The sequence below is a fragment of the Dromiciops gliroides genome, chromosome 1 (assembly GCF_019393635.1).
Source record: "Dromiciops gliroides isolate mDroGli1 chromosome 1, mDroGli1.pri, whole genome shotgun sequence".
In the NCBI taxonomy this organism is placed as follows: Eukaryota; Metazoa; Chordata; class Mammalia; order Microbiotheria; family Microbiotheriidae; genus Dromiciops; species Dromiciops gliroides.
Window position 1 is genome coordinate 162,151,021 of NC_057861.1, and position 12,807 is coordinate 162,163,827.

The 12,807-nt window shown below is 42.5% G+C and overlaps 1 protein-coding gene across 1 annotated transcript; it reads left to right on the forward strand.

The window, feature by feature from the left end:
- Positions 1 to 3,061: 3,061 nt before the first annotated feature.
- On the forward strand, positions 3,062 to 12,350 carry PSMG4 (proteasome assembly chaperone 4). The gene is made up of 3 exons (XM_043976453.1): positions 3,062 to 3,322; positions 7,207 to 7,282; positions 12,153 to 12,350. The coding sequence occupies exons 1-3, from the start codon at positions 3,149 to 3,151 to the stop codon at positions 12,272 to 12,274; spliced, it is 372 nt and encodes a 123-aa protein (XP_043832388.1). The 5' UTR covers positions 3,062 to 3,148; the 3' UTR covers positions 12,275 to 12,350.
- The last annotated feature ends 457 nt before the right edge of the window (positions 12,351 to 12,807 follow it).

Genomic DNA, 12,807 nt, shown 5'->3' on the forward strand with positions numbered 1-12,807 from the left:
CACAGCTAGTAAGTGTCAAGTGTCTGAGGCTGGATTTGAACTCAGGTCCTCCTGAATCCAGGGCTGCTGCTTTGTCCACTGCACCACCTAGCTGTGCCCCGCCCCCCCAACTTTCTTAAGAGGAAAATTTAGCTCCTGGAATTTCTACTTAAAGGTTCCTATTGGAACACATCTCCACATTTGATAGAGTGTTCACAAACATGACCTAGGTTGTCTGTTTTTAGTAGCCTTAAAAACAACAATCGGGGTGGCTAGGTGGCACAGTGGATAAAGCACCGGCCCTGGATTCAGGAGTACCTGAGTTCAAATCCGGCCTAAGACACTTGACACTTACTAGCCGTGTGACCCTGGGCAAGTCACTTAACCCCCATTGCCCCCCCCAAAATAAAAAAAACCCCAAACAAACAAACAAAAAAACCAACAAACAAACTTCCTCTGATGCTTTATAAAAATGTTATGTTTCTTTTCTTTTCTGCAGGGCAATGAGGGTTAAGTGACTTGCCCAGGGTCACAAGGCTAGTAAGTGTCAAGTGTCTGAGATCAGATTTGAACTCAGGTCCTCCTGAATCCAGGGCTTTATCCACTGTGCCACCTAGCTGCCCCTGTTATGTTTATTTTTAAGGGAGGCAGCTTGGAATGGTGGCGAGAGAGCTGGTCTGTGAGTCAGAAAGATCTGGGTTCAAGTCTGTTCTCTGGACATATATTGGCTGCATGACCCTGAACAAGTCACTTAATCTCTTAATTCTCCAGGAAACTTTCTTTACCTGTATGAGTATTCTCTGGTTCACTAACTCAGGCTCTTACACCACCTCCTCAGGATTCTAAGGGTATCCCTCCTCCTGAGAGACTGAGGTGTCACCACTGGCTTGAGCCTTAATTAATTCCTGGTATATTCCCCTTGCTGTTAACTATCAGTAACAAGCCTCCAGTTCCATTTAACCAATTAACATCAATTGTTTTTTCAAAGGGATATTTACTTAGAAGACATAGTAAGAACAGAAGTACAAACATTTCTCCCAACACCTCAGGAGCACCCTATCCCTTATGCCAAAGCTTCTTAAACTGTGGGTCTCAACCTCATATGGGGTTGTGTAACTGAATTCCTGAAAAATGTGGCAACAGTCAAAAGTTATGTAGACCTCTTTTACATACCTATATAGCCGGGGTTGTGTAAAAATCTTTCTGGTGAAAAGGGGTCTTGAGTGGAAAAAGTTTAAGAAGCCCTGCCCTGTGCCACCACCTTAGTTTATGGAGAGAGTAGGTTCAGACTTATCACAGTTTCCACCTAAGTTTAGTCTCACCAATTTTCCATCCAAATGTGGCATTAATTCATTTATTGATCCTTAGGGAATCAGTGCCGGGCTGGCTGCAGAACCTGGCATGGGCTCAGCTCCTGGAATTCCAGACTTCCTGGTGGTTCACTTTGCTGGCCTTTCAAAACTCACCAGGTTGTAACCTCCAGATTAATTTTCCTCACCTAAAATGGAAGAATAAATGTCAAGGCACAGATCTCAGCTCCATTTCATGGGACCACATGCTGGCCTCAGATAGGGAGAGGATCCAAAGTCTCTCCCCTGATGGGTATTGTCTCTCATCGGATGTTGTCCTTGAAGAAGTCAAACAAAGAGGACCAAATGGAGAGACCGGCCAAGACCAACAAAGGCCCTTGGAAAATTCCAGTTCTGTACCTGCAGTCAATCAAAGAGACTGCCATTCACCAGACCAGAACCAGTTACAGAATATCTAGGTGTGATGAGACCAATATCTACTAGGGTTCCCCTTTCACCCCACCATGACTTGGGCTAGATTTCTCCTAAAATTGGCCTGGAGGTGGGATAAAGATCAAGCTTCACCCCCCTGGTCATATTAACATGCCTTCTTGGTCACCTAAAGCCCCACTCACATGGGATGGAGCCCCTTTAGACTAGGGGGTGTGTCCCAAGACCAAAGGCATATCACCACGCCCTCCTCTCCTGACCAGATACATTTCCATGTGTAGAACAAGGGGGATAACAAAAACAAAAGTCCACATATCACAACAGTCATATTACTGTGGTATCTGACAACTGGAAATAAAGTGGGTGCCCATTGTTTGGAAATAGCTGGAAAAAAACCCAGATGAAATGGAGTAATATTGTAGAACAATAAACAGTAAATATGAAGAATTCAGAGAAACAAGGAAAAACGTGTAATGAGCTGATCTAGAACCAAGAGAACAATATAACCAATGACTACAAATAAATGAAAAATCACTAAAAGGAAGTCAAATTCTGAGTAATTAAAAAAAAAGCAAAAGCAAAGTCCCTCATAACATTATCTTCCGCTCACAAAAAGGCAGCACTAGGGGCAGCTAGGTGGTACAGTGGATAGAGCACTGGCCCTGGAGTCAGGAGGACCTGAGTTCAAATGTGGCCTCAGACACTTGACAGCTTACTAGCTGTGTGACCCTGGGGAAGTCACTTAACTCCCATTGCCCTGTAAAAAAAAATATGCCAAATATATATATAATATATGGTCAGATGGGGTCACAGGTTTATTTATTTTGGGTTTGTCTTTTTCTGGGGGGTCATAAATGAGGGTTCGGTTTGGAAGGAGTGGTGCGGGGGAAAATGTGATTTAATGACAAAAGGCCACACTAAGACGTATTTTTGTTTCTTTTTAAAGAAACTGTGTTTGTCTTAGGCGTTTCTAAATCTGAGGATTTTGTTTCCTTTAGCTTCCTAAGTGGGGCTGCAGAATGAGAGACCAAACTGAAGGGAAGAGAGGGAGTGGTAAAGACTTTTGCAAATAAATTTGTGAGTAAAACGGATTGTAAATATTTGCAAATAAAAAGTCCTCAAAATGCAAAACGTCTTTAAAGCTCCGAATAAAAAATCCCGGAGGTGTCCATGAAGGCTCCCGAGCAGTTTGTTAGTGCGATTCTGGGCTGGAGGAACGATAAACCAGCACTAGGGTTAGTTCCGGGCCGGCCAAAAACACCCAAAGAGCATTTTCTCTCCCATCCTTCCCCACTCCCCTAAGAAAGCGAAAGCGAAATCCTGGCTCCCTCTTTCGGCCATCGCTTGCTTTGGCCTGGCGGGGCCCGGGGAGAGCCGGATTGGTGGCCCGGGAACCGGCTGCCCGGGGAGGCTGGGAAGCCCGGGACGGCATGGAGGGGCCGCCGGCGCCCGGCAGTGGGGACATCTCCCTGCACAACTTCAGCGTGAGGCTGTGGGAGCAGCTCATCCACTTCCACGTGATGCGGCTGACGGATTCGCTCTTCCTGTGGGTGGGCGCGACGCCCAACCTGCGCAACCTCGCCGTGGCCATGTGCAACCGTTACGTGAGTCGCCGGGCACGGGCACGGGCACGGGCACCCGGGGCGGGCGGGAGTTGCTAGGCTTGGAACGCGAGCCCGGGGACAGAACGCGGCCCTGGAGCGAACGCCTGCTGGAGTGGGGTGGATCTTGCTTTTGCTTGGGTGGAGAGTGGGATGTGCACGGGCGGGGAGGTTGGGCGCGGGACAGTTTGGGGAGCGTGCACATTCAGATGCATGCTCTTCCTGGAAGGCTGATCGGGCTCCTGTGCCATCTCCTTCTGACTCTCCCGCCCCAGTTCATCCCACTTTTTTTGTTTTTTTTTCCTGCTACTTTACATGCCCTTCTTTGCCATTCCTAAGGAAATGAGGGCGGGGAAGGAAGGGGGATTCTGGCCATAGAATGAATGAGATGGATCACGTATGATCTCATCTGATGATTTCTCTAATCCTAATCATGCGGGTCATGGGAGGGGATTAGCTACGTGCATTTATGCATTCCCCAGAGGGGCACATTTTATAACATATTTACGTTATAAACACAACATTATTTATTTGTTTATTTTTGCGGGGCAATGAGGGTTAAGTGACTGACTTGCCCAGGGTCACACAGCTAGTACATGTGTCTGAGGTCAAATTTGAACTCAGGTCCTCCTGAATCCAAGGCCAGTGCTTTATCCACTGCGCCACCTAGCTGCCCCTACAATATTATTACTAAAATGGTTTCATGTTACCTTCACACCTCCCTTCCTTAAGAGAGCTGTACTTTATGACAAAGTTTTTTTTTTTTAAAGAAAAAAAAACAGTAGGGAAAAAAGTAATCAACATATCGGTCAGGTTCGACAGTATATGCAATGTTCCACCTCCATAGTAGCCCACCTCTGAAAAAAAGGGAGGCAGGTATGTTCTCATATCTCTTCTTAGGGCTAAGCTAAGCTTCATCATTCTAATTATACAGCATTCAATTTGGAGTTTTCTTGTGGTTATCTGTTCTACCTACATGGTTGAAGTCATTTTGGATATTGTTTTCTTGACTCTGCTTACTTCACTCAGTATCAGTCCGTGCTGTATTCATTCCATACATCATTCCTTAGAAAATGGTAATATTCCCTTACATTGATGTACCACAATTCTTTTTAACCATCCCCCATGGATGGGCATCTACTTGGTTTTCAGTTTCTTGCTATCACAAAAAGTGCATATTTCGTCGAATATTGGACTTTCTTTTTATCAATAGTCTTCTTGGGGAATAAGCCTAGCAATTTCTGGTTCACAGGGAATGGACATTTTAGTCACTTTATTTGATTCCAAATTTTTTCCCTAAATGGATGTACTGATTCACATAGTTCCATCACCAATGTACCAGTGTGTGGATCTTCCTACAGGAAAACAGCTAGAAGCAGCTAGATAGATTAGCTATTTAGATAGATAAATGACAACTACATAAGTTAAAGTTACAGAGTGCTGGTCCAGGAGTCAGGAAGACTGAAGTTCAAATCAGTCCTCTGAAACTTACATGCTGTGTGACCTTGGGTAAGTCACTTAACCTCTGTTTGACTAATTTTCCTTAACTGTAAAATGGAAATAATAATAGCACCTAACTTTCAGGATTGTTGTGAGGATCAAATGAGATGTTTATAAAGTACCTAGCACAGTGACTGGCACTTTACCAGTACTTGTCTCCATCCTTCCCACACCCCCTCCAACATTGCAACACTCAGTTTGCATCATGTGAAGTGAAACCTCAGTTGTTTTGGTTTGCATTTCTCTTATTAGTGATTTGGAAAATTCTTTAATGTGGTTTCATGTTGGCAGTTCTTTTGAGAACTGTTCATTTCCTTTGACTACTTAATTGGGGGAATGGCTTTTAGTTTTTTCTATATCATCTATATTATCTATATCTGTATCATCTATTTCTATCTCTGTATCTGTAATTGTTGATAGATCTTCCATACTAAACTCTTATCAGAGACATTTGATACAAAGATTTTTTTTCCCATTTCAGTGCTTCTTTTCTTATCCTAAGTGCATTGATCTTGCCACTTCAGATGTTTTTCAGTTTCATGTAATTGGTTATCTATTTCTTTTGCTATTACTTCAGCCCCTTGTTTAGTTAAGAATATATCTCCCATCCATAGCTGTGAGAGGTATATGAACTGCTTCTCTTCCAATTTAAAAACATTGTTATGATCTTTAATATTAAGGTTATATATCTGTTTAGAATGTATTGTGGAATATGTTGTAAAATGTTGGTCTGTGTCTAATTTCTGCCAGCTGTTTTTATCTCTCCAATGCTGATTGGTCTTGGTGATGGCTGTTTTATCATATAGTTTGACACTTCTTTTCATCATTTTCCTTTTTTTGTAGATCTTTTGATTTCCTTTTTTTTTTGGTGGAGCAATGAGGGATAGATAAGTGACTTTCCCAGGGTCACACAACTAGTGTCAAGTGTCTGAGGGCAGACTTGAATTCAGGTCCTCCTGAATTCAGGGCTGGTCCTCTATCCACTCCCCATTGGCCCCCCACCTAGCTGCCCCGATCTTTTGATTTTCTAAATTAACTTTGTTAGTATTTTGTTGAGTTTTATAAGATAACCATTTGATTTGCTTCGTATCACATTAACAGTGTGAATTAACTTTGCCATTTTTATTATATTGGCACAACCTAGCCATGAACACTGAATATTCCTCCAGCTATTTAATTTGTTTTTTTCATTACTTTAATGAGTACTTTTTTTTTCATTCTTTGATAGGTTGATTCCCAAATACTTTATGTGTTTTGTTGTTTTTTAGAATAGGATTTGCCTTTCTGTTATGACCTCTTGTATCCGAGGGTGACCTTTAATTGACATTGTTGCATTCTTTTTGTATTGTGTTCTCCTATTTCTGCTTCATTTCACTTTGCATCAGTCCATGCACATCTTCCCATGTTTCTCTGAATTTTACTCTTATTTTCACTGAAAATTAATTACAACACCCTCATTTGTTGTATTTTAGCACAGTGATAACCTCTTCAGATTTCACAGTTCTCCCCTGAAACAAATTCTGGCCAAGTAGGAGCAGAAAGCCATTTTATTTTGATAGTGTAGTGACCTGGGTAGGTAGGTAGTGCCTTTCCCCAAAGTGATGGGATCCTCATTAACCCTGTAAAGCATAGCAGGGTCATTGGAGGGGAAGGGGAACTTTTTCCAACTAAAGGCAGCTGGCTTGTTACTGATGCAGTTGAGGAGATAAGGTGTTCTGGCCCCTGGGATGCCAGTGCTAGCTGGGAAGTCATAGTCCATGCTCAGACCCTAAAATTCTCCTCATTACTTGGTATTATACTTGCTGCAGGGTAAAGTGAAGTGTTGACTTTCAACATATGCAACATATTCTCCATATGTTAGATGTTTGATAGATGAGTTCTAGCACCTGGGTACCAGTGACAGCTGATCTGTGCTCAGAGAATCTCAGCACTTCCCTTGTAAATAGCAGATGCTATGTTAAGGCATCCAAAGGATATGCAGACCTTATCCCCGCCCCCCCCCCCCCTTATTAGGAATGTATGGGGCAGCTAGGTGGTGCAGTGGATAGAATGTTGGACCTGGAGTTAGGAAGACTCATCTTCCCGAATTCAAATCCAACCTCAGACACTTACTAGCTGAGTGTGCCTGGACAAGTCTTTTCTGCCCTGTTTGCCTCAGTTTCCTCATCTGAAAAATGAGCTAGAGAAGGAAATAGCAAACCACGCCAGTGTCTTTGTCAAGAAAACCCTAAATGAGGTCATGAAGGGCTGGACATAACCCAAAATGACTGAACAAAAATACATGTAGGGATTTAATACTGCTATTCTAAGAAGAATAAGCATTTGAAGTGGGGGTAGTCTTATTCTTGGACAGAGTAACAGCAATTCATTCTTTATTTTGCTCTCAGGATTCCATTCCAGTGTCCACTTCCCTTCTTGGAGATACCTCTGACACGACCTCCAACTGCCTTGCTCAGAGACTAGGTATGTACACTATACCTCATTTTTCACAGTGGATCTGATGCTGGAAAGTCATTTGTAAGCTCATTTAAAAACCAAATTTTAAACAGACAGGGAGAACCCACTATTTAAAGGAATACTGAAACTCCTTACTTTGTGGAGCAGAATTTCCTTTAAGGGAATAATTAATTATCTGATATGGCTTCTATGGAAGTACAGATTTTTGTCAGATGTGTTTTCTTGAAGCTCTTTATATCTTTAGAATGGTTTGTCTGCCACAAATATACCCTTTTGTCTCAGCATTTTCTCAGTTGTGCCGGTTACCTGCCAAGTTGATTGGTTGGGGACAGGTTGATTAAGCGTCACTCCTGAAAGTCTGTCATCTCTTTGGAGTTTGAGAGCCTGGCTGAGACTCTAGAAACAGGGAACCATGAAATGTTAGAGCTGGAAGAATAGTTAGTGCCTATCTAGTCCAACTGTCTTACTCATTCAGAAATTGAGACCAAGAGAGGTTAGGAGAGTCACAAAGCTAGGTATGGCAAAGCTGAAAGTAGAATCTAGTTTTCTGGATTCTTCTTTTTTTTTTTTTAGTGAGGCAATTGGGGTTAGGTGACTTGCCCAGGGTCACACAGCTAGTAAGTGTTAAGTGTCTGAGGCCGGATTTGAACCCAGGTACTCCTGACTCCAGGGCCAGTGCTCTATCCACTGTGCCACCTAGCTGCCCCTTAGTTTTCTGGATTCTTAATTCAGGTTCTCTCTGCTTGCTAAGAAGTATGTGAATAAAGCCTAGTGTGATGTATGAAAAGCTCAAGAGATATAATTTCCAGGTAATTAATCATTTTATTAATTATGGCTAGTGAATAATTAATAAAAGAACTGTCATTTGGCCTTCTCTTGTAAACCACAGATCCTCCTAGAGCCTCTTGACAATTATATACCCTTGGAAGAGTGGGTGTTCCCAACAGGTGGGAATCAACTCTGATTGGTTAACAGTTAATGAGAAAATAAATATTGTAATGAGAGGTGGATCTATTCTAATGAGGGGCTGGTTATGGGACTCCCATCTGTCACTCATGGACAAAGAGAGACTCATATCAAGCCAGATTACACCTGCCTTTAGCAATCTATACAAAAGAATCTATCCACCACCCAGTCAGTGAACAATGATGGGTTAAGAATTCTATCCTCATTGCCCTGCAAAAAAAAAAAAATCACAGAGTTGAATGATTTTCTTCAAATATCCTGGTAATTCAGGCAAGACCAAAATGGAAGGCAGAAATCTATCTTTTTGTCTATAGGTGCTTAATAAATGTTTGAATTTAATGTTACCCTGGTTTTAGGTAATGGGAAGGTAAGACTGGCCCAGAGGAAGGTCAGGGAGATGATGGTTAAGGCACAGTAAAGGTAATCTTTATTTTTTGAGGCCTTTAGGTTGGAAAAAAGGAATTGCTATTTTATTGAATAGCCTAAGACTAAAACATTTAGAGGAAGTAATTTCAAACTTTAGTGTATCTAGAATAGTGCCCCTGAATTAGTGCCATCTATATTTTTTGTGTTGTTATTCAGTTGTTTTCAGTTGTGGTCAACTCTTGGTGACCCCATTTGGGGTCTTGGATACTTGGATACTGGAGTGGTTTGCCATTTCCTTCTCCAGTACATTTTACAGATGAGGAAACTGAGGCAAACAGGGTGAAGTGACTTGCCCAGGGTCACACAGCTAGTAGGTGTCTGAGGCCAGATTCTGGTTCTATTACCATCCTGATTAAATGAATGAAAAAGCATTTATCATTCACTTGCTATGCATCAGGTACTATGTTAAATGCTGGGCATACAGATACAAAAGAGAAACAGCCCCTGAGCTTAGGGGGGCTTAAAGGGGATGATTGGCCAAAGTAGGGTGTTTTGGTCTGGGAAGTCACAATGATTAGTGGAGTAATAGGGCAATCAATTAACTTGCCTTTTGCAGAAACATTAGTAGTATTGGTTTGATTATAGTTCCCAGGGCAAGAGGTGGATGTTATACATTCAGTTGCATAGAAGGAAGATGTCTGGAAAAGCATGGGTTGGGTAGCTAGGGCAGACCTCACTTCACTATGGTGAACCTTCATTGAATGTGGTACCCAGCAGCTAGGTGTTGTGGTAGATAGAGCACTCGGCCTAGAGTCAGGAACACTCATTTTCCTGAGTTCAAATTTAGCCTCAGACACTTACTAACTGGGTGACCCTGGACAAGACACTGGACCCTGCTTGCCTCAGTTTCTTCATCTGTCAAATGAGCTAGCGAAGGAAATGGCAAACTAGTATCCTTGGCACATGGTAATTATTTCTAGTGTCTTTGCCAAGAAAACCCCAAATGGGGTCATGAGGAGTCAGACATGACTGAAAAAACGACTAAACAGCAAGAAGAACAAAAATTATATAGAAGTTAAGGATCGGCTTATTTTAGGCCTGGAAGACAGGGGTCTTCCTGCATAACATCAGGCAGCTAGAATGTTCTTTTCTTTAATTCATACTGCCTCCAAAAATAAGGAGATTGTAAGACAAATGAGGAGAAATTTCTGTTGGTATCAACAATCGTCAGTCAGTCTGTAATTTATTAAGCACCTACTATGTGCCAGTCATTTTGTTAAGCAGTGGGGATACAAAGAAAGCAAAAGATAACCCCTGCTCTTGAGGAGTCTGATGGAGGAGACAACAAGCAAAGAATTATGTACAAACTGTATACAGGATAAATAGGAAATTATCAGCAGAGGGGAGCACTAGAATTAATGGAGATTGGGAAAGCCTTCTTGTAAAAGATGGCCCCAGATGTTTAAGGCAGTTTGGGGGGGTAAGTGACTTGCCCAGGGTCACACAGCTAGTAAGTGTCTGAGGTGAGATTTGAACTCAGGTCCTCCCAACTTTGGGGGCTATACTCTATCCACTGCACTACCTAGCTGCCCTCCCAGTTGGGTAGGTCCTAGCTGAAGATTTCATCACGTCATCAACTCTGCCCTTCAAAGAACTAAGCTTTGACCCATTCTCAAAAGTCAATAGGAAGGGGAAAAAATCCTGGATCTTCCAGTATGAACAATTGGTTATTTAATAATCATTTCCCTCAGCATATTTTTTTTTTACATATAAGGTATTTTATTTTTTCCGTTACATGTAAAGATAGTTCTCAACTTTTGTTTATACAAGCTTTACAATTTCAGATTTTTCTCCCTCCGTCCCCTCCCTCCCCTCTCCCCTAGACAGCAGGCAATCTGATATAGGTTATATCTATATATCTATATACATATACATATATATATATATATATACACACACATGTATATATACACATAATAACATTAATCCTATTTCTGCATTAATCCTGTTACAAGAGAAAAAATCAGAGCAGTGATGCAAAACCTCAAAATAGGAAAAAAAAAAAACAACAGCACCCAAAACAAAAGAAATAGTATGGTTCAATCAGCATCTATACTCCACAGTTTTTTTTTTGTTGTTTTTCTTGGATTTGGAGATCCTCTTCTATCACGAGTTCCCTGGAACTCTTCTGTACCATTGCATTGGTGAGAAGAATATAGTCCATCACAGAAGGTCAACACTCAATGTTGATGATACTGTGTACAATGTTCTTCTGGTTCTGCTCATCTCACTCATCATCAGCTCACGTCAGACCCTCCAGGTTTCTCTGAACTCCTCCTGCTCATCATTTCTTACAGCACAATAGTATTCCATTGTATTCATATACCACAACTTGTCCAGCCATTCCCCAATTGATGGGCACCCCCTCAACTTCCAATTCCTTGCTACCACATAAAGAGCATCAGCATATTCTTTTGGTGAGTCAGTCAGTAAGCATTTATTAAGTGCTTACTGTGTATCAGGCACTAATGCTAAGGCTGGGGATCAATGAAAAGCAATAGACAGTCCCAACCCTCAAGGAGCTCACAGTCTAATGGGGGAGATGCAAAAACCTACTGACAAGCTATGTACAGGATAAACAGGAAATAATTAATGGAGGGAAGGCACTAGAATTAATTTAATTAAGAATGAAGGCCCTTGGGGCAGCTAGGTGGAGCAGTGGATAGAGCACCTGCCCTGAAGTCAGGAGGACCTGAGTTCAAATCTGACCTCAGACACTTAACACTTACTAGCTGTGTGACCCTGGGCAAGTCACTTAACCCTAATTGCAAAAAAAAAAAAGGAAAAAAGAATGAAGGCCCTAGAATTTGGGGGCTAGTCAATGGTTTCAATCCTGGGACGTGTCTGATTTAACAAAGGCTTATATACCATGTTTAAATCTTAGGCCAATGGGCAGATGACTTGGTCACTCTGAGGTCTTTCGGGCCTTAGATCTTGGGGGTCAGTGCTTGGCGTGGCTCATGGCTGAACTATCTCAGCCCTTGTCAACTAGATCCTTAGAAAGGGCCAGGAGCTCTCAGAGGCTTGTGCTGCTATTGTCTGTGGAGGGGCTGTTAACATTCAAACCAGCTCTTCCTCCCCTCCCTTCCCCTTCCCTTTACTCCCCTCCCTCTCCTCTTTTTCTCCCTCCCCCACCCCTCCCTTGCCCTCCTTTCTACTCCCCTTCCCTCTCCTCCTCCATTTTGCTTTTTCCCTTCCTATTCCTTCCCCTTCCATCCCTCCCCTCCCTCCCTTTTGCACCCTTCTCCCTCCCCTTCCCTCTGCTCCCCTTCCCTCCCCCCTCTTCCTTTTCTACCTTTCCTCTCCCCTCTTTTGTGCTCCCCTCCCCTCTCCTGCCCTCCAGGGCCAAAGGTTCTCCCCCCCCCTCCCCCATTTCAGGTTGATGTGAAGCTGGAGGACTTGAGGCTGAAATTTGACTTTTTACCAGCACAAATAAGGGAGGACTTTTCATTCCTGGGTGTGACCATGTGTTCTCTCCTTTTAGCCAGGAAGACCAAAAAACAGGTGTTTGTCAGCTACAATCTTCAAAACACAGACAGCAACTTCACACTGCTCATAGAAAACAGGATCAAGGAAGAAATGGAGGCTTTCCCGGAAAAGTTTTAGCTCTAAAAAGAGCGGCAGTATGTGGTGATTTGTAATTTATGTACATTAAACTGAATAAATGGAGTGCATTTCACAGCATGTCTAACATGGAGTCAACTGTATTTGAATTTTATTTTTTAAAATTAGCCTTATGGGGTAGCTAGATAGCACAGTGGTAAAGCACCGGCCCTGGATTCAGGAGTCCCTGAGTTCAAATCCAGCCTCAGACACTTGACACTTACTGGCTGTGTGACCCTGGGCAAGTCACTTAACCCTCATTGCCCTGCAAAAAAAAAAAAAAAAATAAAAAAAAAATTAGCCTTACAACCCTTCTCTTGGGCAGCTAGCTTCTTCAGTGGTTAGAACACTGGGCCTGGAGTCAGGAGGACCTGAGTTCAAATATGACTTCAGACCCTAACTAGCTGTGTGACCCTGGGCAAGTCACTTAACCCTGTTTGCTTCAGTTTCCTCATCTGTAAGATGAGCAGGAGAAGGAAATGGCAAACCACTCCAGAGTCACAGAGTTGGACACAACTGAACAACTTTCTTCATCC